Raw genomic sequence first — 27,459 nt, 5'->3', positions numbered from 1 at the left:
TTGTGAAGATACTACAGATGGCTGCTAAAACATTCAGCAATATTTTATCAACGTGACCAAATGAAGAGATGCAGGCAGAATTGGAGAATGTGGTTAAATGTGGATGTAGCTCTGAGAACACATTGCCACACCTTCCTTCCTGCACTAAATCTTGTGGTCAGGCAACATCACCCGAAATGTAGTAAATCAGCAACAATAGTAAAGCCAAGTGGGAATTTGAGTTTACTGTGTTACCACAAAAGTGCTGTTTCTGCTGCTAAACATGCAGGAATGTTTGTTCAGGCCTGGGTGGCATTACAAAGTTTGAATATGAAAGCTTCTCCCTTTGACAGTCAATTCAAACTTTTGATGTCAATAGTGAAGTTGTATTCTGAACAGAACTCTGGTTCAATTGAAAATCATCGTCTTTGCTTGTCTAGATCGAACATCAATTGGACATTGTAAAATAGCAAGGCAACCTACGGTCATGGGTGGGTGAAGGGGGGTGGAGGAAACTTTTTTAAAAGGTGTTAAATTTAAACTTGATTTAATTGCATGGTTTAATTATTGGATCACAACAGTTTGAATTCTTCAATAGACAAAACAATTAAGCAAAGACTCAGACACTGAATTAACAAGTAGTATTAAAGCTTACTGAAAAAAAGATGGAATAAGCATTGCACTGATCAATTCATCATAGAGGTTTACAGCATGGAAACAGGCCCTTTGGCCCAACTTGTCCATGCTGCCCTTATATATTTTTCTTTTAATTAACTAAACGAAAAGCACAAAGATACACTGCAGATTTGATGGATGGCCCAAGCAGGAAGCTGCCTCAACCCTTGCTGACAAGAATTCTGCCAGCAACAAGAGCTGTACTATCCCAGTTCCATGCTAACAGGAATTCTGCCTGTGCCCCTGAGCTCAGTGCTATACTTCCCCATCTCATGCTGACATGAATTCCACCTCTGCCATGAGAAAACACTATGCACGGTCTCTTTGCTCAGTATAGGGGAAGGGAGTTGATCTGGTGGTATTGTTACTGGGGGAGGAATCCAGAGACCCAGGGTAATGCTCCAATGAGCCAGGTTCAAATCCCACCTATTTTTTAAGAAAAATCTGGAAGTAAGATGACTGTGAAACCATTGTCAATTTTGTAAAAATTCCATCTTTAGGGAAGGAAATCGTCAGTCCTTACCTGGTCTGACCTACATGTGGCTCCAACCTGAGATGTAACTCTTAATTGCCCTCTGAAATGGCCTTGCAAGCCATTCAGTTCAAGAGCAATTAGGGATGAGCAGCAAATTCTGACATTGCCAGTGATGTCCATGTCTCACAAATAAAGAATTTAAAAAGTATTCACAAAGCAAGGTAGTCCATAAACCCTGTTTTATACCTAATTCTGGCATCACATCATCTTGATCCCAAGTTGTTGTTAGGAGGCTATTGGTCAGTGTTGTATAAGTTTATTTCATTGGAGTTGGCCAATTTTGCACATAACCCATTGTCTTAAGACTGGGGCAATTACAAGGTGTATTCTTTATCTTAAAATAAGCATACTCGTTCATTAGGGGTGCTCACCAGACCAGTGGTAAGTTTGTTTTGATGGAAGCATTGAAGGAATAGTGCCGTTACTTCCCACAGACATGGTCTCAGCATGTTTAAAACATGAATAATAATGTTAGTTGAAAACAAATGTGTAGAATCCAACTCCAAATGAATTACTTCAATTAGAGCAATTTAGGTACTTCTAATACTTAACTGTTGGTTAATTGCTACTTTACTAGTTAGTGTATTAAAATATTGCATTTTAGTCAGACAGGAAGTGGCCAAATACAAAATGGCTTCTTTTGGATAAGATATTGGTACAAAATGGTGGCTTGACCTTGTTATCTGATTGCATCATACAGTCCTGTGAAAATAAAATCTAAAACTCAGACCAGACTGTTCCGTATTCATAATGGGAGTTGTGATGAATTCCTGCAGTCATTCAATACTAGTTGAAAGTTGATGAGCCTATCCATGCATAACATTAATTACAGAACGTAGTGTCCTGAATCCATTTCGAGTATTGTACTTGAGTGTTCTACAGAGTTCCAGTACTGGAAAATAAAGGTTATTTTGTTCAACTGCACTAGAACAAAGAATATTACAAGTCATAACATATACACCAGATAAGACCAGAGGAAGACTTATCTCTTTACAGTTCTTGGTGTGACAAACCCATAAACTCATTGATGGCAGGCAGAGTGGAAGCATATTGTGCTAACTTGTCTCACCATTCTCCTTGCCTTAGAGGGAGGCAAGTTTGAACTGATCACTTAATCAAGCTGTCACAGGAAGATGAAGCAAAATTGCCACACCCAGAGATGCTAATATTCTCTCTCTCCCCCCCCATCCCCCATCACACTTTTCAATTTTAAACTGAATCAATCTGCTTATAACAGGCATATAACCCATTGTAATTGCCCCAGTCATAAGACAAGATATATTCTTTACCTTAAAATGAGCATACTCGTTCGTTCTGGAAATGAATTCACCGCATAACTGCTGCCTTACATTGGTGCTTTCTTCAGAGTAATATGAATGGGAATGAAACTTCTTTAGAAACTGCTTACTGTTGTACGACAAAAAGAAAATCAAGAACTGTGTTCAGTAGTACAAAAAAAATTAACACCTTTTGGTGTTAAACAATGAGTAGCTGTTTTCCTGAGTGGACCATTCTGTGATGATGAGCTGATTCTCACAGCAGCGGTTCATAAGTTGCATTTTTGTAATTTTCTGACCTTCGCTTTCCTGTCTCCGTGACCAAAGCACAAGGTTTGACTTTGGGGTGATGCTGGCTCAGTTAAAAACTATCAGGAGCAACCTAATAGTGAAGAATAGTTATCAGGATTGTTCCTGGAAATGTTTTCTCACACACTTCAAAGTGCAGAAGGAGGCCATTCAGCTCATCGAGCCTGCACCAGTAACAATCCCACCCAGGCCCTATCCCCACAACCCCATGTATTTACCCTCATACTAAGGGGCAATTTAGCATAGCCAATCCACCTAACCCACACATCTTTGGACTGCAGGAGGAAACTGGAGCACCCGGAGGAAACCCACGCAGACGGGGAAGAGTGTGCAAACGCCACACACAGTGACCCCAGTCGGGAATTGAACCTGGGTCCCTGGCGCTGTAAGGCAGCAGTGCTAACCGCTGTGTGACTGCTGCCCATATAAGCACTGCTTGTAAATGGCAGATGGATGCTGAGTAATGCATGTTTCATGTGATTGTCAGATTGTCATTCTGTATTCAGCTTGAGCAACATCTGTGATTGCTTACTTGTTCATGCATTACACAGTCATTTTCAATCCCTGATCCAAACTGATTACGTTCCTGCTTGTGGGCAAGTTTTAAATTAATTAATGCAAACTGCAGAAGGTGGTACAATTAAGTGAAAACTAATGTGTATAGGTATTCCAATTCAAGATGAGCAGCATTAAGGAAAAACTCTATTACAATTGACATGCACTTTTGGGTAGTGATTGATTAGCATAAATTCCTCAGGGTATTGCAGAAGTTTTAAAATAAACACATTCAAAGCTGGGTTGTAGGGACATTACCACCCAGCAGATGGACACCATGTCAGTATTAAGAATGTTCCAGGCTCATGAAATAGGATTATAGAATCTCTGCAGTGCAAAAGGAGGCCATTCGCCCCATCGAGCCTGCACCAACAGCAATCTCACCCAAGCCCTATCCCCATCATCACGTGTTTACCCAGCTAACCCTCCGAATACTCAGGGTCAATTTAGCATAGCCAATCAACCTAACGCGCACATCTTTGGGTGATGGGGAATATGTCAGTGTCAAAAGTAAATGATTTCATTGTGGTCCTACTGTAGTTTTAATATAAAACTTGAATTTTCTGTTCATTTCCAGGATGATACGTACACAGAAAGCTATATCAGTACAATTGGTGTGGACTTCAAAATCAGGACTATAGAGTTAGACGGCAAGACCATCAAACTTCAAATTGTAAGTATTTATAAATGCTGCAGCATCGAAATGGGAAAATCCAGACTTTTTTATAAAGTTAAAAGGCTGGAAATTTCCAGCATTTTTCTTTTTCTAAAAAAAAATCAATTCGTAAACCTGCCTTCATTTGAGACATCATCCATAGAATCCTGATGGTGCAGGAGGAGGCCATTTGGCCCATCTCCATAAAACCTATGTCTCACCAAGCTTTTGGTCACTTTGCCTAATATCTCCTTACGTGGCTGTGTATCAAAATGTTTGATTGCTCAGAGCTTTGGGATGCTTTATACATTAAGGGTGCTATGGAAATGTAATTGTTAACAACTTGAACAAAGTAGCACCTTTTTAAAGTATATATCTGCACTGTTTTAGCTCCAACTACTCATTCTTAAAGATCCAGAAGCTATGGCTTGAACTGGGAGATGGAGAGCAACGCACAAGCTCTGGGGCCATTAGTTGGCTGGCTGTTTTGAGATTGAAGTGTCGTGCACACTATGACTGCGTCAACCCTGACTTGAAGGGAATTTCTCTTTTTTTCTTCTTGCTTCCAGTGGGACACAGCTGGTCAAGAGAGGTTTCGAACAATCACGTCCAGTTATTACAGAGGAGCACATGGCATCATAGTTGTGTACGATGTTACAGACCAGGTACTGTAAAACTAACAACACAATGGCAGTGTGGGGAAGGGGAACATATACAGCAGATATGGCTACACAATTAAAACCAAATCTATTCCCAGAAATGATCAGCTATTGTTGTCCAGCAATGTTTATAGACAGATTATAGGTAAATAGAAGTACAGGGATGGCTAGTCCCCACCCATTCTATTTAATTGTCTAATTTACAAAGCTGATTTGCATTGCAGTATTTTACAGAAGCCTATTTTATCACCTTGGGGGCATATAAGCTTTTCTTAGCATGGATTGTGGAACTGGGTGTTGTATTGTAAAAACATCAAGCTGGTGGGAGTATGCAATCAGTTTAAGTTAATGAGGCTAGTTTCTGTTATAAATGGGAACGTATGTGAAAGAAGTTAACATGGGAAATATGTATAGTTAAAACCTTTTAGTCGTGTCAATCATCCAAGTGTAAAAGTGTGGTTGATGGTGTTTGGCGCTGCCTCTCAGCACCAGGGACCTGAGTTCAACTGGCTTGGTTTGCTGTCTGAGAGAGTTTGCACGTTCTCCCTGTGTCTGTGTGCGTTTCCTCCAAGTGCTTTGGTCTGAAAGACGTGCTGGTTAGGTGCATTGGCCCTGCTAAATTTTCTGTGTACCCGAAAAGGTGCCAGAGTTTGGGTGACTAGGAGATTTTCACAGTAACTTCATTGCAGTGTTAATGTAAGCCTACTTGTGACATTTTTTAAACTAATAATGGCCCTAGTAATGCTTTGCTGTTTCTAGTGAGGGGTTTGGAAGTACTGCTGTATGTGGTGATAATTAAATGTAGGGTAACAATACTGCAACACTCCCTGTTGATCAGTGGATAAATAGGCATGGTGTACAAAGAAGGTAATGGGTAGGTTCTAGGTCTATGTAAAGTTGATTTGTACCAGTAGAGTCACTACAGTTAGTCTCAACTTTCTTTCCTTACTACTCTGGGGCGATATGTTTCAATGGGTAGTTCCTGCTTCCTGTTTGACCTCTCCAGGACATGACATCAGCTTGGCCCTCAGCCTGGTTAGTGATGTAGTTGCTACCAGAGTCAAATAAGGATTTAAATCCCGCTCTGGGATTTGAGAATATAATCTCCAGACATTTAAGTACTCAGTTGTCTGAGGTGGTATCCTTTTGGGTCCAAATCTACCTGTTAAACTGGATGTACTGATCCCATGGCACTATTCAAGAACGATAATGTCCAGGCCAATATTACTTTCAAATAAGCATATATAGAAACTAGGCCCTTCGAGCCTGCTCTACCATTCATTATGATCGTGGCTGATCATATTCAATATCCTGATCCTACCTTCTCCCATATCCCTTCATCCTTTTCGCCCCAAACAGATGAAAGTTGATGTGATTTGCTTTCACATGATCCTTGTGTGCCATGATCTGCTGTTCTGTGCAGATAACATCTTTGATTTCCCCTTTGGGCTTTGCATTTTTGGTTTTGTTTAGCTTCTGTTTAAAAATGAGTTTAGAATGCGTATCCCTCTCTGAATCTTTACTGGAGAAACTTATCAAATGAAATGCTAATAGATTTACAATCCTGTCAGCTGGAGCCTGCAGGCACTGCTCAGGTTGAAAGCCAGGGCTGGGGTGTGGAGACTGGAGAATAATTACCATTTCTAAAACTTCCGGAATATCTTTAGAGAAGGAAGGAAGGGGCGGGTCGACCACAATTTGAATCTTATTTGTTTCTTTCCCTCCAGGAGTCATTCAACAATGTAAAACAGTGGCTCCAGGAGATAGATCGTTATGCCAGTGAAAATGTTAACAAGTTATTGGTAGGGAACAAATGTGACCTGACAACAAAGAAAGTGGTGGACTATACAACAGCAAAGGTATGTTGTATGAATGTCAGATTCTAATATACTTGACTTAATATAGAACTGGTGATGGGAAACATTCCAATTTGTATTCACAAATGTTAATGAGGAAAAGAATATTGGCAGTTTTAGGCATGTAGAAAAAAAAATCAAAAGCAAAATTCACAGTTTTAAATACTTGTTTAAAACCACAGTCCAGAGATGTGTGGTTTAGGTGGATTGGCCATGCTAAATTAATCCTAGCCTCAGGGAGATTAGCAGGGTAAATGTGTGGAGTTACAGGAATAGGGCCTGAGTGGGATTCATTGGGCCGAATGGCCTCCTGTACTGTAGGGATTCTATGAAAATGTTTTAAATGAGTGAAAACTTAAATATATCAGTTTGTTTTTCATTATTTTTTGAGGTTGCTACCTGTCTGCTGTTGCGTTCAGGTGGGGATAAACCTGTCTGAGATTTATATGGAGAGATATTTTTGAATTTCGCAGTCTAGATAGAGCAGTGATCCATTCCTAGACTTGAGTTTTGTGTGTCTGTGCACTGGGAGGTTCTGGGCAGATCCATCTTTAGGCCACATTTGTCTGGTGCTTGCTGCAGAAGCAACCTGCAAGCCTGTGGACCACATCTTCATTTGTAATGTCAGGTTGCTGAACTTCCTTTTTGAGCACAAACATTGTTTTAAAAAGTCAAAGTGCTTAATTTGAACTTTCCTCCAAGGTTTTCAGTGAGCATTAAACTTGTATCACTGTGAAGTCAAAGCATTTTGGTGAAGTATTTCTGCAAATGTGATCATCACTAATGCTAATGTACAGTTATGATTGCTGTGTCATTTTTAAACATCGGCCTTTTGTGGTTAAGGCTTTGCCATTAAGTTGAGCTCATCCAAACTTCTGCTGCCCAAGTCCTATTTGCACACCCACTCCTGTGCTCGATGTGCTATGTTAGTTCCTGGACTGACATTGCCTCAGTTTTAAAATCCTCATCCTTGTTTTCAAATCAGTCTATGTCCTGGCCCCCTCCCAATCTCTGAACACCTCCAGCCCTATGACACTCCAACATCTACACCCCAGTTCAAGCCTCTGGCACTCCCCTGATATCACTCGCTCCATCATTGACATTCATAAGCCTGCAAAATATAGGAGTAGAATTAGGCCATTTGGCCCATTGAGTCTGCCCCGCCATTCGATCATGGCTGATATGCTCCTCATCCCCATTTTTCTGCCTTCTCATAAGCCTTCAACCCGTTACCAATTAAAAATCTGTGCCATTCCTCAAATTTACTCACTGTCCCAGCATCCACTGTACTTTGGGGTAGCAAATTCCACAGATTCACAATCTTTTGGGAGAAGTAGTTTTTCTTCAACTGTTTTAAATTTGCTGCCCCTTATCCTAAATCTATGACCTCTCGTCCTAGAATCTCCCACAAGAGGAAGCATCCGCTCCGAGTCTACTTTATCCAGACCTTTTATCCTGTATATCTCAATTTGATCTCCGCTCATTCTTCTAAATTCCATAGTGTTGGCCTCAACTGTTGAATCTCTTTGATTCCAGAGATGAGGGGTTTGTTGTATGCAATCTAGTGAACCTCCTCTGAACTGCCTCCAATGCCACTACATCTTTCCTCAAATACAGGGACCAAAACTATGCACAATACTCCAGGTGCAGCCTCACCCATGCCTTGTATCGTTGCAACAATGCTTTCTTACCTTTTTTATATTCTATTCCCTCAGCTATAAATGCCAACATTCCATTCGCTTTATTATCTGATGTACCTGCATGTTAGTGTTTTGTGACTCATGAATGTGGGCACCCAGATCTCTGCACCAGAGTACCCTGAAGTCTCTCCCCATTTAGATAAGTTGCCTTCAAATTTTTGTGACCAAAATTTATGATCTCACACTTATCCACGTTAAACTCTATTTGCCACATTTTGGCCCACTCTCCTAACCTAATCTGTACACATTTGTATGGTTCTTATTTCCTTACTGCAACTTCCTGTCCTACCTATTCCTTTGTCATCTGTAAATTTGGCTATGAGCCTTCTGTCCCTGTAGCCAATTATTAGTATAGATTATAAAGAGCTAGGGCCCAGTGACAACACCCTGTGTCACCCCATTAGTTACTATTTGCCATCCAGAAAAAAATTGTTTATTCCCACTCTCTTCTGTCCATCAGCCAGTCACCTATCCAAGCTAATAAATTACTCTAAATCCCATGTGGTCTAACCTTGTGAATTAATCTTCTATGTGGCACCTTATCAAACACCTTCTGGAATTCCAGATATACTACATCTACAGGATCCCCAGTATCCACTTTGTTACATCCTTAAAGAACTCTAGCAAATTAGTCAAACATGATTTGCCTTTCATAAAACTATGCTGACTCTGGATATATTGCTTCCTTGAATGATTCTAACACTTTCCCAACAACACGTGTTAAACCAACTAACTGGTCTGTATTTTCCCACATTTTACACACACCCCACCCCATGCTTTTTAAATAAGAGCATTTTCCCATTCCATTGGAACCTTTCCTGTGTTGAGTGTTTTGGAATGTTATAACCAATGGATGTACTATCTCTGCTACCACTCCCTTTTAATACCCTATGATGTAGGCTATCAGGCCTGGGGGATTTGTCTGCCTCAATGCCAATAGTTTGCTGATTAGCTTTTCACTATTGATGTTGATTATTCTAAGTTTTATCCTTTCTATTACATCTGACTTGCCTGTTTGTATAGGAATGATACTAGTGTCCTCCACTATGAAAACTGAGGCAAAGTATTAATTTAGCATCTCTGTCTTACCTTCCTTTGTCTAGCTCCTAAATATCACACCTCTGTCTTCCTCTTAAAAAGCTCCTTAAAGCCCTCCTCTTCTGGTATCTCCTTACTTGGCTTAGTGTCATTGTTTGATAATGCTCTACTGTTTACCTACATTAAAAGCAGTTTTAAAAAAGAACGCAAGTTGTATTTCAAAACAGTTGGCTTATTGATGCAGGTAAGGAGTGCCTTCCCACCCTCCCTTTTACATCATTTAATATCTTCCATTCCTACATAGTAGCTGTCCTTGCAGTAAATGAATAGAAAACTTGTGGTTAGGCAGTACCAACTGGTGTAAACTGCAACCTGAAGGCAATATTTATGATGCTGTGGATATTTGTAGCTCTGAGAAACACTAATCTAAAATTGCATTATAATGTCATTGTATATTCTTGAACAATGTGTTGACCATGATGTGGAGATGCCAGTGTTGGACTGGGGTGGGCACAGTAAGTAGTCTCACAACACCAGGTTAAAGTCCAACAGGTTTATTTGGTAGCACGAGCTTTTGGAGCACTGCTCCTTCATAGAACACTACAGCACAAACAGGCCCTTTGGCCCACAAGTTGTGCCGATCACATCTATACCCATACCTTCATCTGGCTCCAAAAGCTCATGCTGCCAAATTAACCTGTTGGACTTGACTTGGTGTTGAGACCACTAAAATGTATGTTAAGACATTTCAGTTAAAGAAAAACTTTTAAGTGCAATTGAGGTAGCAAATTACACAAGAAGCTTAAAACACTGTTTTATTCTTGCTGATTAATTCTTTCCTCTTTTATTGGTTAACAGGAATTTGCAGATTCCCTTGGGATTCCATTTTTGGAAACCAGTGCAAAGAATGCAACAAATGTAGAACAAGCCTTCATGACAATGGCTGCTGAGATTAAAAAGCGAATGGGTCCTGGAGCCACATCTGGTGGTTCTGAAAAGTCAAATGTAAATATCCAGAGCACACCAGTGAAGCCATCCAGCGGGGGCTGCTGCTAAAGTTTTCACATTCTCCTAATAAATTTGATTTAATAGGCCCAAAAGTAAGAAACGTTGCCTGAATTGTACTGTATGTAGCCACACTACTACAGACTTGCCCCTTTCCTGCTCCCTTCCAGACACACAATCGGGGACTGAAAATGCCACTCTTGGCTACAATTTCCAACTTGAGACTAACTTCATTTTCAGAACGGTTTTAAACTTTAAAGCGTGCAGGTCATTAATAATGTGCATAAATCTCATACCCGTTATCAGATTTTCCTGCGGTCGGTTTATTATAAAAATTGATTTTGTTTATAATGGCATGTTTTAAATGTCAACATTGGATCTCCTCTGAAGATGAAGTTTAGCCATTTTGCATCAAGCAGCACAAGTGTTTGTCATGTTCATTGACATCAATAAAGTTTAGTGAAATGTTATGTGTCAGACCTGATTTTCCCAGTACTTTGTGCAGATACGAGAGGATTACACTGCATTACCTTCATATTCTCTGCATATAACTTGTGGCTGCAGGATATTGTAACTTGTTGCACATATGTAACATTAAACAACTGAAGAAATGTTTAATGAATATTGTACTTGCTAGAATTACTTAGAACTAACATGGTGGCACAGAATGGTCCACACAGAGCTTCATGGTCTACAAGGCAAAGTGGGCTAAACTGCTGCAGAGCTTTAAATGTCTTAATTATTTATTCTGCATATATCTCATTTGTTGTATCTCAATGTAGATTTGGTTGTGGATGACAGTTTTCAATATGTAGATCACTGGTTGTTACGATTCCCATTTGCCTTGGAAAATGGCTTGTATTTATAAACTGCGTATGTGAGCACAGAGACATTGCTCATTGAAGAGGTGCTCGAAACAGGTGACATTTTTACAAGTGAATTTCATTTATTTTTGTGGATTTTTAGAAACTGTGCATCTGGATGCTGGTGGGTTGTTCTTTTCTCCAGAAAGTTTCGTAAACAGTTACAGTATATCAGGCATGCTAACCATTTCATTTTCTAGGACTAGTTTAGGGACCCATATAATTTGAAACAATTTAATTAAAATATTTTAAGCATGGTTAAGGGTGATTTAATTCAAATTTATTTTTACTCATTCTAAATAAAATGCTTAATGGCACATTTTCCTCCACATTTCTTCTTTTTATTTTGTATGTATTCATTAATTCTGTAAAAGACATTAAACTTTACTTGGATCATGCAAGTCACTGATTACAAAATAAATCATAGAATTACATAGAAACACAGTTGGACCCAGCCAGTCTCTTCATGTAAGCAGGCCCTAACACTTTGTGCCTGTTTTGCTGCTCTCTAAACTTTCCCAGTCCTACAATGTTCTGAGATCTCCACTCCCTTCTCATTCTGGCCTTTCACACCTCCATCACTTTTGGGTTGGTAAACTGAGAGGGCTGTCACAGGGATCAGTGGACGGTACTCGATGATGTGAGTGACTTGGATGAAGGAACAGAATATACTCTAGCCAAATTTGCTGATGCTTTCCTACCTTTGTATCAAGTTGGGAGGTTGCAAAGACCCACAAGTGGATGTGGATAGTTTGTTAATGGAAACAGGCAGATGGAGTACATTGTGTGGGGAGGGAAGCAGAATGATAAAAGAATCTGGGTGTCCTTGTGATTTATGGACAAAAGTCAGTGTGCAAGTAATTAGGAAGGCAAATTGAATGTTGGGTTTTACTGCATGGTGAGTGGAGTATGAGAGATGTCTTTCTGCAGCTGTGCGGGCTATTAGTGAAACCAAACTGGAACACTGTGTACAGTTTATCCTCTTAAATAGGCCAGCATTTACTGCCCTTGAGAAAGTGGCAAGCTCATACCTTGAACTGCCATGTTGTGCAGGTATACCCACAGTGCTATTTGGGAGGGAGCTTCAGGATTTTGACAGTAAAGGAATGACAATATATTTCCAAGTCAGGATGGTGTGACCTGGGGAGCTTGCAGTTACTAATGTTCCCATGAATCTGTTAGCCTTGACCTTGAGGGTAGCTGCTATAGGTTTAGAAGATGGTGTCTAAGGAGCCTTGGTGAATTCCTGCAGAGTATTTTGTGAATGGTGTGCGTTGTTGTGCCTGTGCATCAGTGATGGGGGGAGTGAATGTTTGTGGATGGGTTCCAGTCAAATGGAGCTGCTTTGTCCCAGATGGTATCGATCTTCAGTGTTGGAGCTGCACTCATCCAGGCAAGGGGAGATTATTCCACCATACTCCTGACTCATGCCTTTATAGATGGCGGCTGGGCTTTGGGGAGTCAGGAGGTGAGTTACTCGAAACAGAATTCTCAGAATCTGACCTGCTTGTGTAGCCAGTGTTTATATGGCTAATCCAGTTTGGTTAATGGTTACTCCAAATGTTGATAGTAGGGGATTCAGTGATAATGCCATTGAATGTCTTGGGGTGGTGTGATTTTTCTCTTGGAAGATGGTTGTTGCCTGGCACAAATATTACTCGCCACTCATCTTGCTGCATGTATAGGGCATTGGTGAGGCTGCAGCTGGAGTACTGTGTGCAGTTTTGGGCGCTGTACTTACGCAAGGATATTTTAGCCTTGGAGGGAGTGCAGAGGAGGTTTACTAGGCTGATGCCGGAGTTGAGGGGGTTGAGCTGTGAGGAGAGGCTGAATAGATTAGGCTTGTACTCGTTAGAGTTTAGAAGAATGAGGGGAGATCTCATTGAGACGTATAAGATGATGAATTGGATGGATAGGATAGAGGTGGACTCTTCCCGCTCAGAAAGGACAGTAGGACTATGGGGCATAGCCTCAAGATAAAGGGGGGACGGTTTAGAACGGAGTTGAGGAGGAACTTCTTCACTCAAAGGGTGGTGAATCTCTGGAATTCTCTGCCCGTTGAAGTGGTGGAGGCTGCCTCGCTAAATATTTTTAAGACGCGGGTTGATGGGTTTTTGATGAGAGAGGGGATTAAGGGTTATGGGGAGAGGGCGGGAATGTGGAACTGAGCCACGACAGATCAGCCATGATCTTATTGAATGGCGGGGCAGGCTCGAAGGGCTAGTTGGCCTACTCCTCCTATTTCTTATGTGAGCACAGGTTTCTTCATCTGAGGAGCTGCAAATGTGCTGAACATCAGTGAATATCTGATGATATGATGGAAGGCAGGTGGTGCCTAGGACACTACCCTCAGGAACTCCTGCAGTGATGGCCTGGAACTGAAACAATTGACCTCCAGTGCTCACCTTCCTTTGTACCAGTTAGGACTCTAACCAGTGGCAGTGTATTGTTTTTCCCCAGTTCCCACAGATTCCTTTTGCTGGACTTACTTGATGTCAGACTTGTCAAATGCTAACTTGATATGGAGGACAGTCACTCGCACCTCACCCCTTAAGCATGGATGTACTTGTGTTGGAAGCAGTTCAGATGAGATCCGCTAGGTTGATTACTGGGATGAAGGGATTGTCTTGTGTAGGTAGGAAGATGAGTGGGCTGGGCCTGTATTCATTGGTGTTTAGAACAATGAGAGGTGATCTTATTGAACCTGAAGACTTGAGGATGTTTCCTGAGAGGAATCTAGAACCAAGGGGCACTGTTTTAAGTGGAGATGAGGAATTTCTTCACCGGTTATTAGGCTGGGCAACAGAGGCTGTATCACTGGATTTATTCAAGGTTGGGTTAGACATGTTTTGATTTACTGGGGACTTTAGGGCAATGTGGGTTAGGTAGGAAAGGAGTTACAATCCAATCAGATGTGATGTTACTGAGTGGTGGATCAGGCTTGATGGGTTGAATTGACAATGATCCCTCACTGTCAGCTGGCCATCATTACCAGCTAAGCCTTAATACTGAAGATTGAAGCCCTGGAATTCTCTCCTTAAACTGCTTCCTTTGAGAAACATATGGCTACTTAGACTCAATTAGGGTTTTTGTTGGATTCCACTTCTGTAAAGCATTTTCCAAGTTGTACTATGTTAAAGGCAGCACATAACAGCAAGCCTGATCTTTGGCTGCTTTTCTAATACTGGATTAATCCACAATCGACTTCAAACACACACAGTGGTAAGGTATTCTGCAACCTCTCAGACCAGTGCTCACTTCACATCTTTAAATGATTTGCATGGTTTTACTGGGATGATTTGTAAAGTCCATTAGATTTTTGTTTTCTAATCACTTCCAGAATTTCCTGTTATATGATATTTCTGTACAAGACTAACTTTTCTATTGTAAAAGCCCTTTAAAATTGATGTAAACTTATAGTGGGCATTAATAGAATTCTTCAAGAAGTTTAGACTTTGCAACAAGGCATCATCATCACTTTTGGATTAACGGAACACAATTCTGCTTTGGAACCCTGGTTTTCATGAAGGTGCAAGCAATGATTATTTTCCCTTGCTCTTCCTCCATTTACCGACCCCCCCCAACTTTGTTTTTGTAGAACTACATTATTCTAAAAGTAAATGAGTTTTGCCTTAAGATCCACAAACATGCTAAAACAAGTCAGCACAATCATTGAAATATGACCAAAGCTTTAATAAAAAAATTACATAACATTGCAAATCCATTTTAAATGTCTTCATTTATAAATGTAATTTTGAAAAATTAACAAAAGCTAGGTTACTTCTAGTTATGCAATATGGTTGGAGCAAGTTATTGCAGAGTTAGTTCACAATATTTCTATTACCTGTGGGACTTCATGCAATGTTTCTTTCTTTCAGTGTGTTATATCCCAGTTGCAGGACATTGTACTCGAGCAGTTTGTGCCCTTATCAATAAACTCTGGTGTCATCAAAACAGCACTCCACATCAATTACTTTTTGTAACGTGCTGTTTTGAGACCTTGTTCCTTGGTAAGTTTTGACAGAATAGGATCATCCTTTTTGTCCTTTAGCCGGATCGAGGATACCTCTGAATATCTGCCCTGTGCTTATAGAGGAAGGCTGACTTGCTACATAAGCTATAGAATCAGAATTCCTCCATGTACAGGTCACTTGGTGCTTTTGAACTCATTCTGTAGCCCCCAGCATACAGAATTAGGGAGGAATGGGCAGAGGGAGAAGTGATACTCCCATGTGTGGGGTTTGATAACACACCAGCTTAGAAATTCTCCAGAGCAAGGAGTGAATGTCAAATCGTCAGCTGGTGGTAATGATCAGAAGTTCTCTCCCCTCTGGACTTCCAGTCACAGGTGGCCTGTGGGCATTGTCAGAGGAGATCTATCTGCAATTCCAAAAATATTTAGTGCAGTTTAAGAACAGATTTTTATTTTGTATGCCTCTAGATTTGACCAGTTTTAAAAATGTAATTAAAATTGTTATGGCAATGAAAGTAAACCATGTGACTGACTGCATAACACTTTGAAAGAATTACTATATGCAGGAAATGTACACACCCTTTCACTTGACAGTTAACTTTTAAATTAGTGTGTAAATGTAGATCAACAGTTTGGCAGAACGAGTTCTGTCCCACGTTGAATTCAAGGCATTTCAACCTCCCCACTGCTCAGCATTGTAACAATGATCCAACTTCATGTGGGTTGCTGTACTGTCTTCCTCAAAGCATGCTGCCATCCTGAGTCTGGAAAAGCAACATTCACTCGTCAGTTTCCTGTGCTCAATGTAATTCGATGTGGCGATACCGGCGTTGGACTGGGATGGACACAGTAAGAGGTCTCTCAACACCAGGTTGAAGTCCAACAGGTTTATCTGTGATCACAAGCTTCTGGAGTGCTGCTCCATCAGGTAAGTGGACCACTTACCTGAGGAAGGAGCAGTGCTCCAAAAGCTCATGATTCCAAATAAACCTGTTGGACTTTAACCTGGCATTGTGAAACTTCTTGCAGTGTAATTTGGATGCACTATCCACCATAAATAAAACTTTAAAACTGAAGACTTCCAGAAGGTGAGTACTCTTAGTGAAGACCAAAAATGTAATTAACAATGTAAGGAAGCTTGTGTGTAGTTTACTTATTCCAAACCCCTGATCTCTACAAATACAAAGTTGCTTCCCCTCTGAAGATTTAAATGCGAAAGTAACATTATATTCATGTGATTTGGTGAGTCACATTTCAGGAAATACTGAAACTGATCCCCACATCCTGTTTCTCAGCAACCAGTAGTTGGTTAGGAATAACGAGTTCCAGTGATGACACTTCTTAAACTTTGGCACAGTCTATATGTCTTTTTTTTTAAAGCTTTTAATTAAAATCAATCCCCAATCCTGCTGCTCATCAGCTGCAGTTGTCAAAGCACCTGTTACAGGTTTTTTTTTAACCAGTGAAGGAGTCTTTGTTTAAAACAGGTCGACTCGATAGGCTTTGTGTTGTTTAAAATTCTGAAAGTCAGTTCACAAAAAGCTAAAATTAAAATCCCTGCTTCAAGTGCTTATTAGCTTTAAAAATACTTCAGTACTTTAAAGTTTAATTTTAGAAAGAACTAGATTGCTATGTACTCAACAAGAGGTTGAATGAAAATTTGACAATATACTAAAAACACAACAGCTGCCACTTTGTAAATGGTTTTTGAGGAATGTGGAAGAAATGATTAGTAAAACCTGTATCTAAATGACAACAGACTAAATTCTGACAAAAACCTAAAAAGGTTTAAAGCTCAAATCATCACATTTAATTCTATTGCTGCAATGACTCAGTGGGTTGGTCCTTTAATGTGGGTTGTCTCAAAGCTCCATGGTGCCCTCCAGTGGATTAGTTTTCAAGGAAAACTTGGGGTGGGACAATGGTTAGCACTACTGCCTCTCAGCACCAGGGACCTGGCTCCAATTCTGCCCTTTGTTTACACTCTGCATGGAGTTTTCACGTTCTCCCTGTGTCTCAGTGGGTTTCCTCCAGATGCTCCCATTTCCTCCTATAGTCCAAAGATGGATTAGTGGATTGGCTATGCTAAATTGCCCCTTTGGGTCATGGGGACAAGTAGATAAATACTCTGGGTTATGGGGATAAGTTGGGAATAGATAAGTGGGAATGTTGTTGGTGCAGTCTCAGTGGGCCAAATGGTTTCCTCCTGTACTCTAGGGCACAGGTGCCACTATGGCACTGCTGCTTTTGGGTCACTGTGTGTGGAGTCTGCATGTTCTCCCTGTGTCTGTGTGGGTTTCCTCCCACACTCCGAAAGACGTGCTGGTTAGGGTGCATTAGCCGTGCTAAATTCTCCTTCAGTGTACCCAAACAGGCATCAGAGTGTGGCGACTGGGGGACTTTCATAGTAACTTCATTGCAGTGTTAATGTAAGCCTTCTTGTGACTAATACATAAACCTTAAACTTTTTTACTTGAATGATTGTATGAAGGAGGAAAGAAGCATTTGTTTAATAAAGAATTTAAAAGCTGGGTTTTTATTGAGGGAATTATTAACAATGTAAAGTTCAAAGACCACCTTTTTATTTTGAGGATTGGCTGAGTAGTGGGATTAATTTGGCTGCAGCGTATTCTGCAGATCACTTCCTAGTTGAGTGTACAGGATGTCCCTTCATAGGCACACCCACATCAACTGCACATTCACAGTCACTCAGAGAAGGTCAGGAGAAGGATGCTGCAATGTTAAGTGTATTTCAGATCCTGCTATTTATCCTGCTGTTTGCAGACTGTGGCCCAGCAACCTGAACCTCACCCTGTTCCCCAGCAGGAATCTGTCTCTCTGCAGGTATTTAGACAAGACTAGTAGGGAAATGTCAGGTTGTACAATAGATACAAGCTAATAGTGTGTCTGTTTCACAGGGCATTTTGCAGATGTGGGTGTGGGATTGATTCCTCCTGGAATAACATTAGCGATTGGTTGAGGTTTTATGATAAATCAGTCAATTTTCTGGTCACTCTCTGAATGAGTGTATTTTTTTACCTTAGTTTCATAGAAATATAGAATCCCTACAGTGCAGAAGGAGGCCATTCAGCCCATCCCAGTCTACACTGAGAACAACCCTGCCCTATCTCCTCAAAACCCACATATTTACTCTGATAATCCTTCTGATACTAAGGGTCAGCATAACCGAGGCTATGGTTAAGAAAGCCCACCAATGCCTTTATTTTCTCAGGCAGCTAAGGAAATTTGGCACGTCCACTCCAACTTTTACAGATATATCATAGAAAGCATTCTTTCTGGTTGTATCACAGCTTGGTATGGGCTCCTGCTCCAGCTAAGACGGCAAAAAAACTATAAAGGGCCGTGAAGGTAGCCCAGTCCATCACACAAACCAGTGTCCCATCCGTTGATTCTGTCTACACTTTCCACTGCCTTGGGCAAGCAGCCAGCATAATTAAGGATCCCACACACCCCAGCCATCCTCTCTTCCACCTTCTGTCGGGCAAAAGTCTGAGGTCACGTACCAACTCACTCAAGAACAGCTTCTTCCCTGCTGCCATCAGACTTTTGAATGGACCTACCTTGCACTAAAGTTGATCTTTCTCTACACCCCAGCTATGACTGTAACACTACATGCTGCACTCTCTCCTTTCTGAATGGTATGTTTTATCTCTATAGCGCACAAGAAACAATATACTGTATACTGATACATGTGACAATAAATCAAAATCAAATCAATTCATCTAATCTACACATCTTTGGACTGTGGGAGGAAATCAGAGCACCTGGAGGAAACCCACACAGACATGAGGAGAATGTGCAAACTCCACACAGGAATTTCTTTTTGAAGAATTAAATCAGAAAAGATGAACAGGGCTGGGGTTTAAAGGGAATAGAAAGATCTGCTGAAAGACAGATGACATTGGTGGAACAGGAGGAGGTGTGAGGATTATAAACACCAGCACGGACTAGTTGGAAATTATGGCCTGTTTCACCCTGTCACTGCTCAATAGCCTCCCAGATTCTGCCCAACACAAACCTCTGCTGATCATGACCCAGCTCTCATTAAAACATGACCGTGGCATTGCAATGGAAGGCAGGAGAGACTAGAATTCGTGCATATCATAGAATCCCTACAGTGCAGGAGGCCATTTGGCCCATCAAGTCTGCACCAAAAACAATCCCACCCAGGCTCTATTCCCATAATCCCACACATTTACCCTGCTAATCTCTCTAAACTACGCATCCCAAGACACTAAGGGACACTTGAGCATAGCCAATCAACGTAACCTGCACATCTTTGGACTGTGGGAGGAAACTGGAGCACCCGCAGGAAACCCACGCAGACACGGGGAGAATGCGCAAACTCTACACAGACAGTGATCTGAGGCCAGTGTTGAACCCAGGTCCCTGGCAGTGTGAGACAGCAGTGCTAACCACTGTGCCACCCTAAGCCCTCTCCTGTTCCATCATTCAGTAAGATCATGGCTGATTTTCCGCATAAACTCCCTTCTCCAAACCTCAGCCCAATTCCCCTTAGCGTCCAAAAATCTGATCAATCTCTGTGCTGAATATACCCAATCACTGATCACCCTCAGCTCTCTGGGAGAGTGGACTGCAACAGTTCACAACCTACAGTGAAGAAACTGCCCCAGAGCTCAGTCCAAAAAGGTTGATCCTTTTTCCAGGACTATATCCCCTCGCTCCTGACAAAACAATAAGTTACTTCAACAAAAAAAAAAATGCAGAAAGTAACAGAAATCATTAATTCCCTAGATTCTGACCATTCCTAAAGCAAGAGAATTGATATTCTGTCTAGCTACGTGAGAAACCAACTTTAAAACATTTAGAATCACATCTCTTAGGCTTTAAATCACAACATTTTCTAATATAGTATATATATTATAGACCACCCCACCACAAACTAAAATTGAAGCAATAACTGAAATGGGTGGCACAGTGGTTGGCATTGCTGCCTCACAGCGCCAGGGACCCAGGTTCAATTCTCAGCTTGGGTCACTGTCTGTGTGGAGCTGGCACATTCTCCCCATGTCTGCATGGGTTTCCTCCAGGTGCTCTGGTTTTCTCCCACAGTCTGAAAGATGTGCTGGTTAAGGTGCATTAACTTAGGGAGAATTTAGCACGGTCGAAGTTAATTTATTAGTCGCAAGTACCAGCACGTCTTTTGGACTGTGGGAGGGAACTGGAGCACCCAGAGGAAGTCTGCGCAGACACGGGGAGAATTTGCAAACTCTGCACAGTGACCCTAGCCAGGAATCGAACCGGGTCCCTGGTGCTGTGAGGCAGCAGTGTTAACCACTGTGTCACCTGAACAGGCACCAGAGTGTGGCGACTCGGGGGATTTTCACAGTAACTTCATTGCAGTGTTAATGTAAGTCTACTCGTAATAAACAAACTCTAAAAGCTCAGTGAAGTGTGAAAGGACACACTGTTATTCCTATTCTCCAGCACGATATCCATCCAGAAACAAGGTTTTTACTTCATCACATTGAGCAACATACAAAGCAAGAATCCAGCCAGAATTAATTGTTCTTTACCGGTGTGGGGTGATTTTCCAAACTAGCAACCTCAAATTCCCGATGCTTCAATTCCAGATCATCCTTTACCGTGTTCATGGCGGTGAGAACCGATAGGTACAGGTGTGCCGCGTATCCGTTCAGTTTCTTGGATTGTCTTGCTATCAATTCAAGTGTCTCCTTGAGAACTAAACAGGAGCAGGGGGGGGTGATCAGAAAAGCAGCTCAGAGCAACCAACAAAAAATAAAACACGACAAATTCCAGAAATCCAAAATAAAAACAGGGAAAACAATCAGCAGGTCAGGTAGCACCGGATCACCCAGATCGCTGACCTGTCATCAGAACTGAAACTTTAACTCTGTTTCTCTGTCTACAGATGCTGCCTGACCTGCTGAGTATTTCACTGATAAATGATATCCACAAAGATTGTGAAGAATTTTCAGCAATTATTTTATACCATGGGTGGCACAGTGGCAGAGTGGTTCGCACTGCTGCCTCACAGCTTCAGGGACACGCGTTCAATTGCCGCCTTGGGTGACTGTGTGGAGTTTGCACATTCTCCCCATGTCTGCTTGGGATTCCTCCGGGTGCTCCAGTTTCCTCCCACAGTCCGAAAGATGTGCGGGTTAGGTGGATTTATCACGGCCAATGGTTGGGGGCATGGTTAATAAGTTTGCAGATGACACTAAGATTGGTGGCATAGTGGACAGTGAAGAAAGTTATCTCCAATTGCAACGGGATCTTGATCAATTGGGCCAGTGGGCTGACAAATGGCAGATGGAGTTTAATTTAGACAAATACGAGGTGATGCATTTTGGTAGATTGAACCAGGGCAGGACTTACTCAGTTAATGGTAGGGCATTGGGGAGAATTACAGAACAGAGAGATCTCGGGGTACAGGTTCATAGCTCCTTGAAAGTGGAGTCACAGGTGGACAGAGTGGTGAAGAAGGCATTCAGCATGGTTGGTTTCATCGGTCAGAACATTGAATACAGGAGTTGGGACGTCTTGTTGAAGTTGTACAAGACATTGGTAAGGCCACACTTGGAATACTGTGTACAGTTCTGGTCACCCTATTATAGAAAGGATATTATTAAACTAGAAAAGATTTACTAGGATGCTACCGGGACTTGATGGATTGAGTTAAGGAGAGGCTGGATAGACTGGGACTTTTTTCCCTGGAGTGTAGGAGGCTGAGGGGTGATCTTATAGAGGTCTATAAAATAATGAGGGGCACAGATCAGCTAGATAGTCAATATCTTTTCCCAAAGGTAGGGGAGTCTAAAAGTAGAGGGCATAAGAACATAAGAAATAGGAGCAGGAGTAGGCCATCTAGCCCTTCGAGCCTGCCCCGCCATTCAATAAGATCATGGCTGATCTGTCGTGGCTCAGTTCCACATTCCCGCCCTCTCCCCATAACCCTTAATCCCCTCTCTTATCAAAAACCCATCAACCCGCGTCTTAAAAATATTTAGCGAGGCAGCCTCCACCACTTCAACGGGCAGAGAATTCCAGAGATTCACCACCCTTTGAGTGAAGAAGTTCCTCCTCAACTCCGTTCTAAACCGCCCCCCCTTTATCTTGAGGCTGTGCCCCCTAGTCCTACTGTCTTTTTTGAGCGGGAAGAGTCTCTCCACCTCTATCCTATCCATCCCATTCATCATCTTATACGTCTCAATGAGATCTCCCCTCATTCTTCTAAACTCTAACGAGTACAAGCCTAGTTTATTCAGCCTCTCCTCATAGCTCAACCCCCTCAACTCCAGAATCAGCCTAGTAAACCTCCTCGGCACTCCCTCCAAGGCCAAAATATCTTTGCGCAGGTGCGGCGCCCAAAACTGCACACAGTACTCCAGCTGCGGCCTCACCAATGCCCTATACAGCTGCAGCAAGACCTCCCTACTTTTATATTCAATCCCCCTCGCTATGAAGGCCAGCATCCCATTCGCCTTCCTGACCACCTGCTGCACCTGCAAGCTGGGTTTTTGCGACTCATGCACAAGGACCCCGAGGTCCCTCTGCACCGTCGCCTGCTGCAGTTTTTCGCCACATAAGTAATAATCCTTCCTACCATTATTCCTACCAAAGTGGACCACCTCACACTTGCCAACATTAAATTCCATTTGCCATTTCCTGGCCCATTCGCCCAGCCTATCTAGATCCTTCTGCAGACTCTCCACACCCTCCGCACAATTTGCCGTTCCCCCAATCTTGGTGTCATCAGCAAATTTCGACACCCTACACTCGGTTCCCTCCTCCAGATCATCTATATAAATGGTAAATAGCTGAGGCCCCAGCACCGACCCCTGGGGCACTCCACTAGACACCATCCGCCAATCCGAATAGCACCCGTTGACCCCCACTCTCTGCCTCCTATTTGACAACCAATCCTCTATCCACGCTAACACCCTACCCCCAACTCCATGTCCCTCGACCTTCTGCAATAACCTCTTGTGAGGCACTTTGTCAAACGCCTTCTGAAAATCTAGAAAGACCACATCCACCGGCTCTCCTCTATCCACCGCCCTAGACACATCCTCATAGAACTCCAGTAAATTTGTCAGACACGACTTCCCTTTAATGAAACCGTGCTGCGTCTGCTCTATCAAGCAATTCCCTTCAAGATGCCTCGCAATTTCCTCCTTAATGACGGATTCTAACATTTTACCTACCACAGACGTTAAACTAACCGGCCTATAATTCCCCGCCTTTTGCCTGGCACCCTTCTTAAACAACGGCGTAACATTAGCTGTTTTCCAATCATCCGGCACTTCCCCGGAATCCAGCGATGTCTGGAAAATAACCACCAAGGCATCCACTATCACCTCCGCCATTTCTTTCAGAACCCTCGGATGCATTCCATCCGGTCCTGGGGACTTGTCCACAATCAGCCCCTCCAGTCTGTCGAGCACCGCCTCTCTAGTAACAGTAATGTCATTAAGACCCTCCAGTCCTACCACCTTTCCATCGCTAACACCCGGCAAATTAATCACGTCCTCCTCCGTGAAGACAGAAACAAAAAAGTTATTCAATACCTTAGCCATATCCCCATCCCCTACCACTAGGTCCCCTTTCTCATCCTTTAAAGGACCAACGTTCACCCTAGCCAGCCTCTTCCTTTTTATATATTTATAAAAACTCTTGCTATCCTTTTTTATATTAAGCGCTAGCCCAGCTTCAGTTTCTCCTACCCTTCTTTATCAACTTCTTCGTCAATCTTTGTTGACATTTAAACCTCTCCCAATCCTCTTCTCGCCCACTACTCTTAGCTACTCTAAATTCCTCCGCTTTTAGTTTAACACTTTCCTTCACCTCCTTCATTATCCACGGCTTATTACCTCTCTTCCTACTATCCTTTTTGACCATCGGAATAAATTTCCGCTGAGCACCAAGAAAGATCTCCTTAAAGATCCTCCACTGCTCCTTAACAGACCCTCCCTCCAACGCGCTCTCCCAGTCCACATTCACCAATTCTTCTCTCATCCTACCGTACTCCCCTCTATTCAAACAGAGGACGCGTGTCCGGGATCCTACTTTCTCCTCCTCCATCTGCACCAGAAACTCCACCATACAATGATCACTCTCCCCAAGAGGATCCTTCACCACAAGGTCCCTAATTCTACCCACCTCATTACATAGCACCAGATCCAAGATAGCTCGCTCCCTCGTCGGCTCCAACATGCACTGTTCCAGGAAACTATCCCAGCAGCATTCCAAGAACTCCTCCTCGAGCCCACCGCGTCCAACATGGGTCGACCAATCAATATGCAGATTGAAATCCCCCATAACTACGGCCGTCCCATTCCTGCACGCCGCACTTATTTGCGCGTTAACAGCCCGCCCCACCTCCAGATCATTATTCGGGGGCCTATAGACGACACCCACCAGCGTCTTCCTCCCTTTGCTGTTCCTAATCTCCACCCACAACGATTCCACTTTCTGCTCCTTGGCTCCAATATCATCCCTTGCTACCACCGTGATGCATAGGTTTAAGGTGAGAGGGGAGAGATACAGAAGTGTCCAGAGGGGCAGTTTTTTCACACAGAGGGTAGTGAGTGTCTGGAACAAGCTGCCAGAGATAGTAGTAGAGGCGGGTACAATTTTATCTTTTAAAAAGCATTTAGATTGTTACATGGGTATAGAGGGATATGGGCCAAATGTGGGCAATTGGGACTAGCTTAGGGGTTTAAAAAAAGGGCAGCATGGACAAGTTGGGCCGAAGGGCCTGTTTCCATGCTGTAAACCTCTATGACTCTATGACATCCAGAGGGAACCCACGCAGACATGGGGAGAATGTGCAGACTCCACACAGACAGACAGAGTCAGCCAAGCTAAATTTCCCCTTCGTGTCCAAAGATGTGCAGGTTAGAAGATCAGTGGGGTAAATGTGTGGGGTTACAGGGATAGGGTGGGGAGAGGGCCTGGGTAAGATTCTGTGTCAGAGAGCCGGTGCAGGCTCAATGGGTCAATCCGCACTGTAGGGATTCTATGATTCGATGAAAAATAATTAATACATTTAACAACCAATATTGCCAACACTAATTATTTGGTCATTATCTCAGCGCTGTCTGTGCGAGCTGAGCTGTGTACAATTTAGCCTCTGCCTTTCGCACGTTACCACGGCAACTGCACATCATCAAAGGGAAATGATGAATATGTAATTTCCTCAGTAAGCAGCGGGTATGGGTTGTTAAGGGATCTCCATAAAAATTAAATCTCTCATTAGATGGGACGAGGGAATCTACATAAAACTGTTCAGGGGCTGAGGTAAAATTCCACCATCGACAAAAGAACAGAGAGTGTTAATGTGAGTGACCAGCTGACCAGTACGCCCAGTGACCAGCTGACCGGTACGCCCAGTGACCAGCTGGCCCGTACGCCCAGTGACCAGCTGGCCCGTACGCCCAGTGACCAGCTGACCGGTACGCCCAGTGACCAGCTGGCCCGTACGCCCAGTGACCAGCTGGCCCGTACGCCCAGTGACCTCTGTACCACCTCAAGCTGGCACTGCAAGACCAACGAGGGAGAAAGATGACAGACAGCCTGCCTCGTAAGGGGGTGTAAATTATTTAATGTGAATCGAAAATAGGCTGGAGCCTATATGTAGCACTTGGTGATTTTTCACTGGGTACATTTTCATATAAACATCAGAGTCTGCCTCAGGAACCCCTCCCTGAAGTAGTGCTGACCCTGTGTATGCTTGAATAAAGGATTGTCCCCTGCGATTAGTTTGTGGGAAATCACCGATAAGATTATAAACGGTTTAGGATTCCCTGAAGTTGTGAAAGGCTTAACTCAACTTCTCCATCATCTTATAACTGTTCCACTGGTTTGATATTGTCCAACTGCATATCCTGAAGTCTCTCCAATAAAGAAGAGTTTCATTTAACAATCAGTTAGTGAAGCAGTTTGGGATCTTTCTATTTTTCAATCTGAATTCCAGTTATTTTATTTAGAAGAACGAAACAGCCAATCAGGTGAGTTAATCTTCTCAAACGTGAAGAGGTTTGATTTTCGGGTTTTTAAAAGCTGCTATCTGCCCGATATTGTTTTGTTTCGATTATATTGTTTTCAGGATTCCACTGATCTCCAACAGGAAGTTACTGACACATCACTCTTGCTAAAACCAGTAACACAATTAACTTTACAATCGCAGATTTGTGCTGGACAAGGGCATTAAGAAAAGCATTTCCACATCAGTTACGGCCTCACTGAATGACTGAGGGACTGAATGGCCTCCTCCTAGTCCAGTAAATCACCATTTCTTTTATTCATTTGTGGGACATGGGTATCGCTGGCAGGGCCAGCATTTATTGCCCATCCCTAGTTACCCTTGAACTGAATGACTTACTCAGGTATTTCAGAGGGCAGCTAAGATTGCCTTGGCTCTGGAGTCACATGTAGACCAGACCGGGTAAGGACGGCAGATTTCCTTCCCTAAAGGACATTAGTGGGTTTTTCCAACAATCAGCGATGGTTTCTTGGTCATCAGTAGATTCTTAATCCCAGATATTTTTTATTGATCTCAAATCCCACCATCTGCTGTGGCGGGATTCGAACCCGGATCCCCAGGACATTAGCTGACTTTCTGGATTAATATTCTGGTGATAATACCACGAGGCCATCCTCATTTGGAAATTTTCAGCCTTTCCTTCACAGTCACTGGGTCAAAATCCTGGAATTCCCTCCCTAACGGGGCAACACACAGCACGAGGACTGCAGCTGGTACCAGGCAGCTCACCACCACCTTCCCAAGGGGCAATTAGGGATGGGCAATAAATGCAACACCCGATTCCCAGGAATGAATTAAAAAAAGGCCTTTGCCTCTCCTTTAGGCCAACGCACATCGACAGTACCCAAGTGAAAAAGAATGGCCTCTTCTCTGTTGAAAAAAGAAAATCTTCTGTCTCTAAGATCCGATTAAATTGACGGGTTTCACAGTCAAAGGATTCTTTTGAGTTTTCTTTTATAGTTTTTAATTTACAAAGGAGTACAGGTAACAATAAGGTATTGAAGATGGAACAGAGAGTTGTGTGCACGCTAGGGGTTTGTACCTGGGGTGATGTTAGTCAGTGACTTGAGCAGGAGTTCTCCAGATGTTAATACAGCTTCAGTCAGCCCTCTGTGCTCCTTAATGTCACTCCTGAAAGCCTGCAGAGAAAGACAAAATTCCAACTCTGAAGCAGCTTCATACAGGAGAAAATCAAACACTGTATTTACAGCAAATGTCCCCACTGCTCAGTAAGAGGAACTCACTTCAGTGACTGTCCGTTCCGTCTGCACCTTCGCAGTCCCTCCCTGCTGGACCCACCTACCTCAGTGATCTATCTGACCCCCCCTCC

At 42.7% G+C, this 27,459-nt stretch overlaps 2 protein-coding genes across 3 annotated transcripts in view; one reads left to right on the top strand and one right to left on the bottom strand.

Moving 5' to 3' along the window:
- rab1ab (RAB1A, member RAS oncogene family b) overlaps nucleotides 1–11,435 on the top strand; it is a 29,757-nt gene extending 18,322 nt beyond the window's left edge. The window contains exons 3-6 of the mRNA XM_080199974.1: nucleotides 3,908–4,003; nucleotides 4,555–4,650; nucleotides 6,372–6,503; nucleotides 10,097–11,435. Of these exons, the coding sequence (XP_080056100.1) occupies nucleotides 3,908–4,003; nucleotides 4,555–4,650; nucleotides 6,372–6,503; nucleotides 10,097–10,294 (522 nt within the window). The 3' untranslated portion in view covers nucleotides 10,295–11,435. The remainder of the gene's footprint in view (nucleotides 1–3,907; nucleotides 4,004–4,554; nucleotides 4,651–6,371; nucleotides 6,504–10,096) is intronic.
- Nucleotides 11,436–14,774: 3,339 nt separating this feature from the next.
- cep68 (centrosomal protein 68) overlaps nucleotides 14,775–27,459 on the bottom strand; it is a 38,604-nt gene continuing 25,919 nt past the window's right edge. For both annotated transcript variants that reach the window (XM_080199972.1, XM_080199973.1), the window contains exons 5-7: nucleotides 27,172–27,268; nucleotides 20,638–20,804; nucleotides 14,775–15,843 (exon numbers count right to left, since the gene is read on the bottom strand). In XM_080199972.1, the coding sequence (XP_080056098.1) occupies nucleotides 15,820–15,843; nucleotides 20,638–20,804; nucleotides 27,172–27,268 (288 nt within the window). In that variant the 3' untranslated portion in view covers nucleotides 14,775–15,819. The remainder of the gene's footprint in view (nucleotides 15,844–20,637; nucleotides 20,805–27,171; nucleotides 27,269–27,459) is intronic.

This window comes from Carcharhinus amblyrhynchos, chromosome 12 (genome assembly GCF_965287045.1).
Source record: "Carcharhinus amblyrhynchos chromosome 12, sCarAmb.v2.hapA, whole genome shotgun sequence".
Classification (NCBI taxonomy): domain Eukaryota; kingdom Metazoa; phylum Chordata; class Chondrichthyes; order Carcharhiniformes; family Carcharhinidae; genus Carcharhinus; species Carcharhinus amblyrhynchos.
The sequence above is the reverse complement of the archived record's forward strand: the minus strand, read 5'-3'. Positions and strand labels throughout refer to the sequence as shown.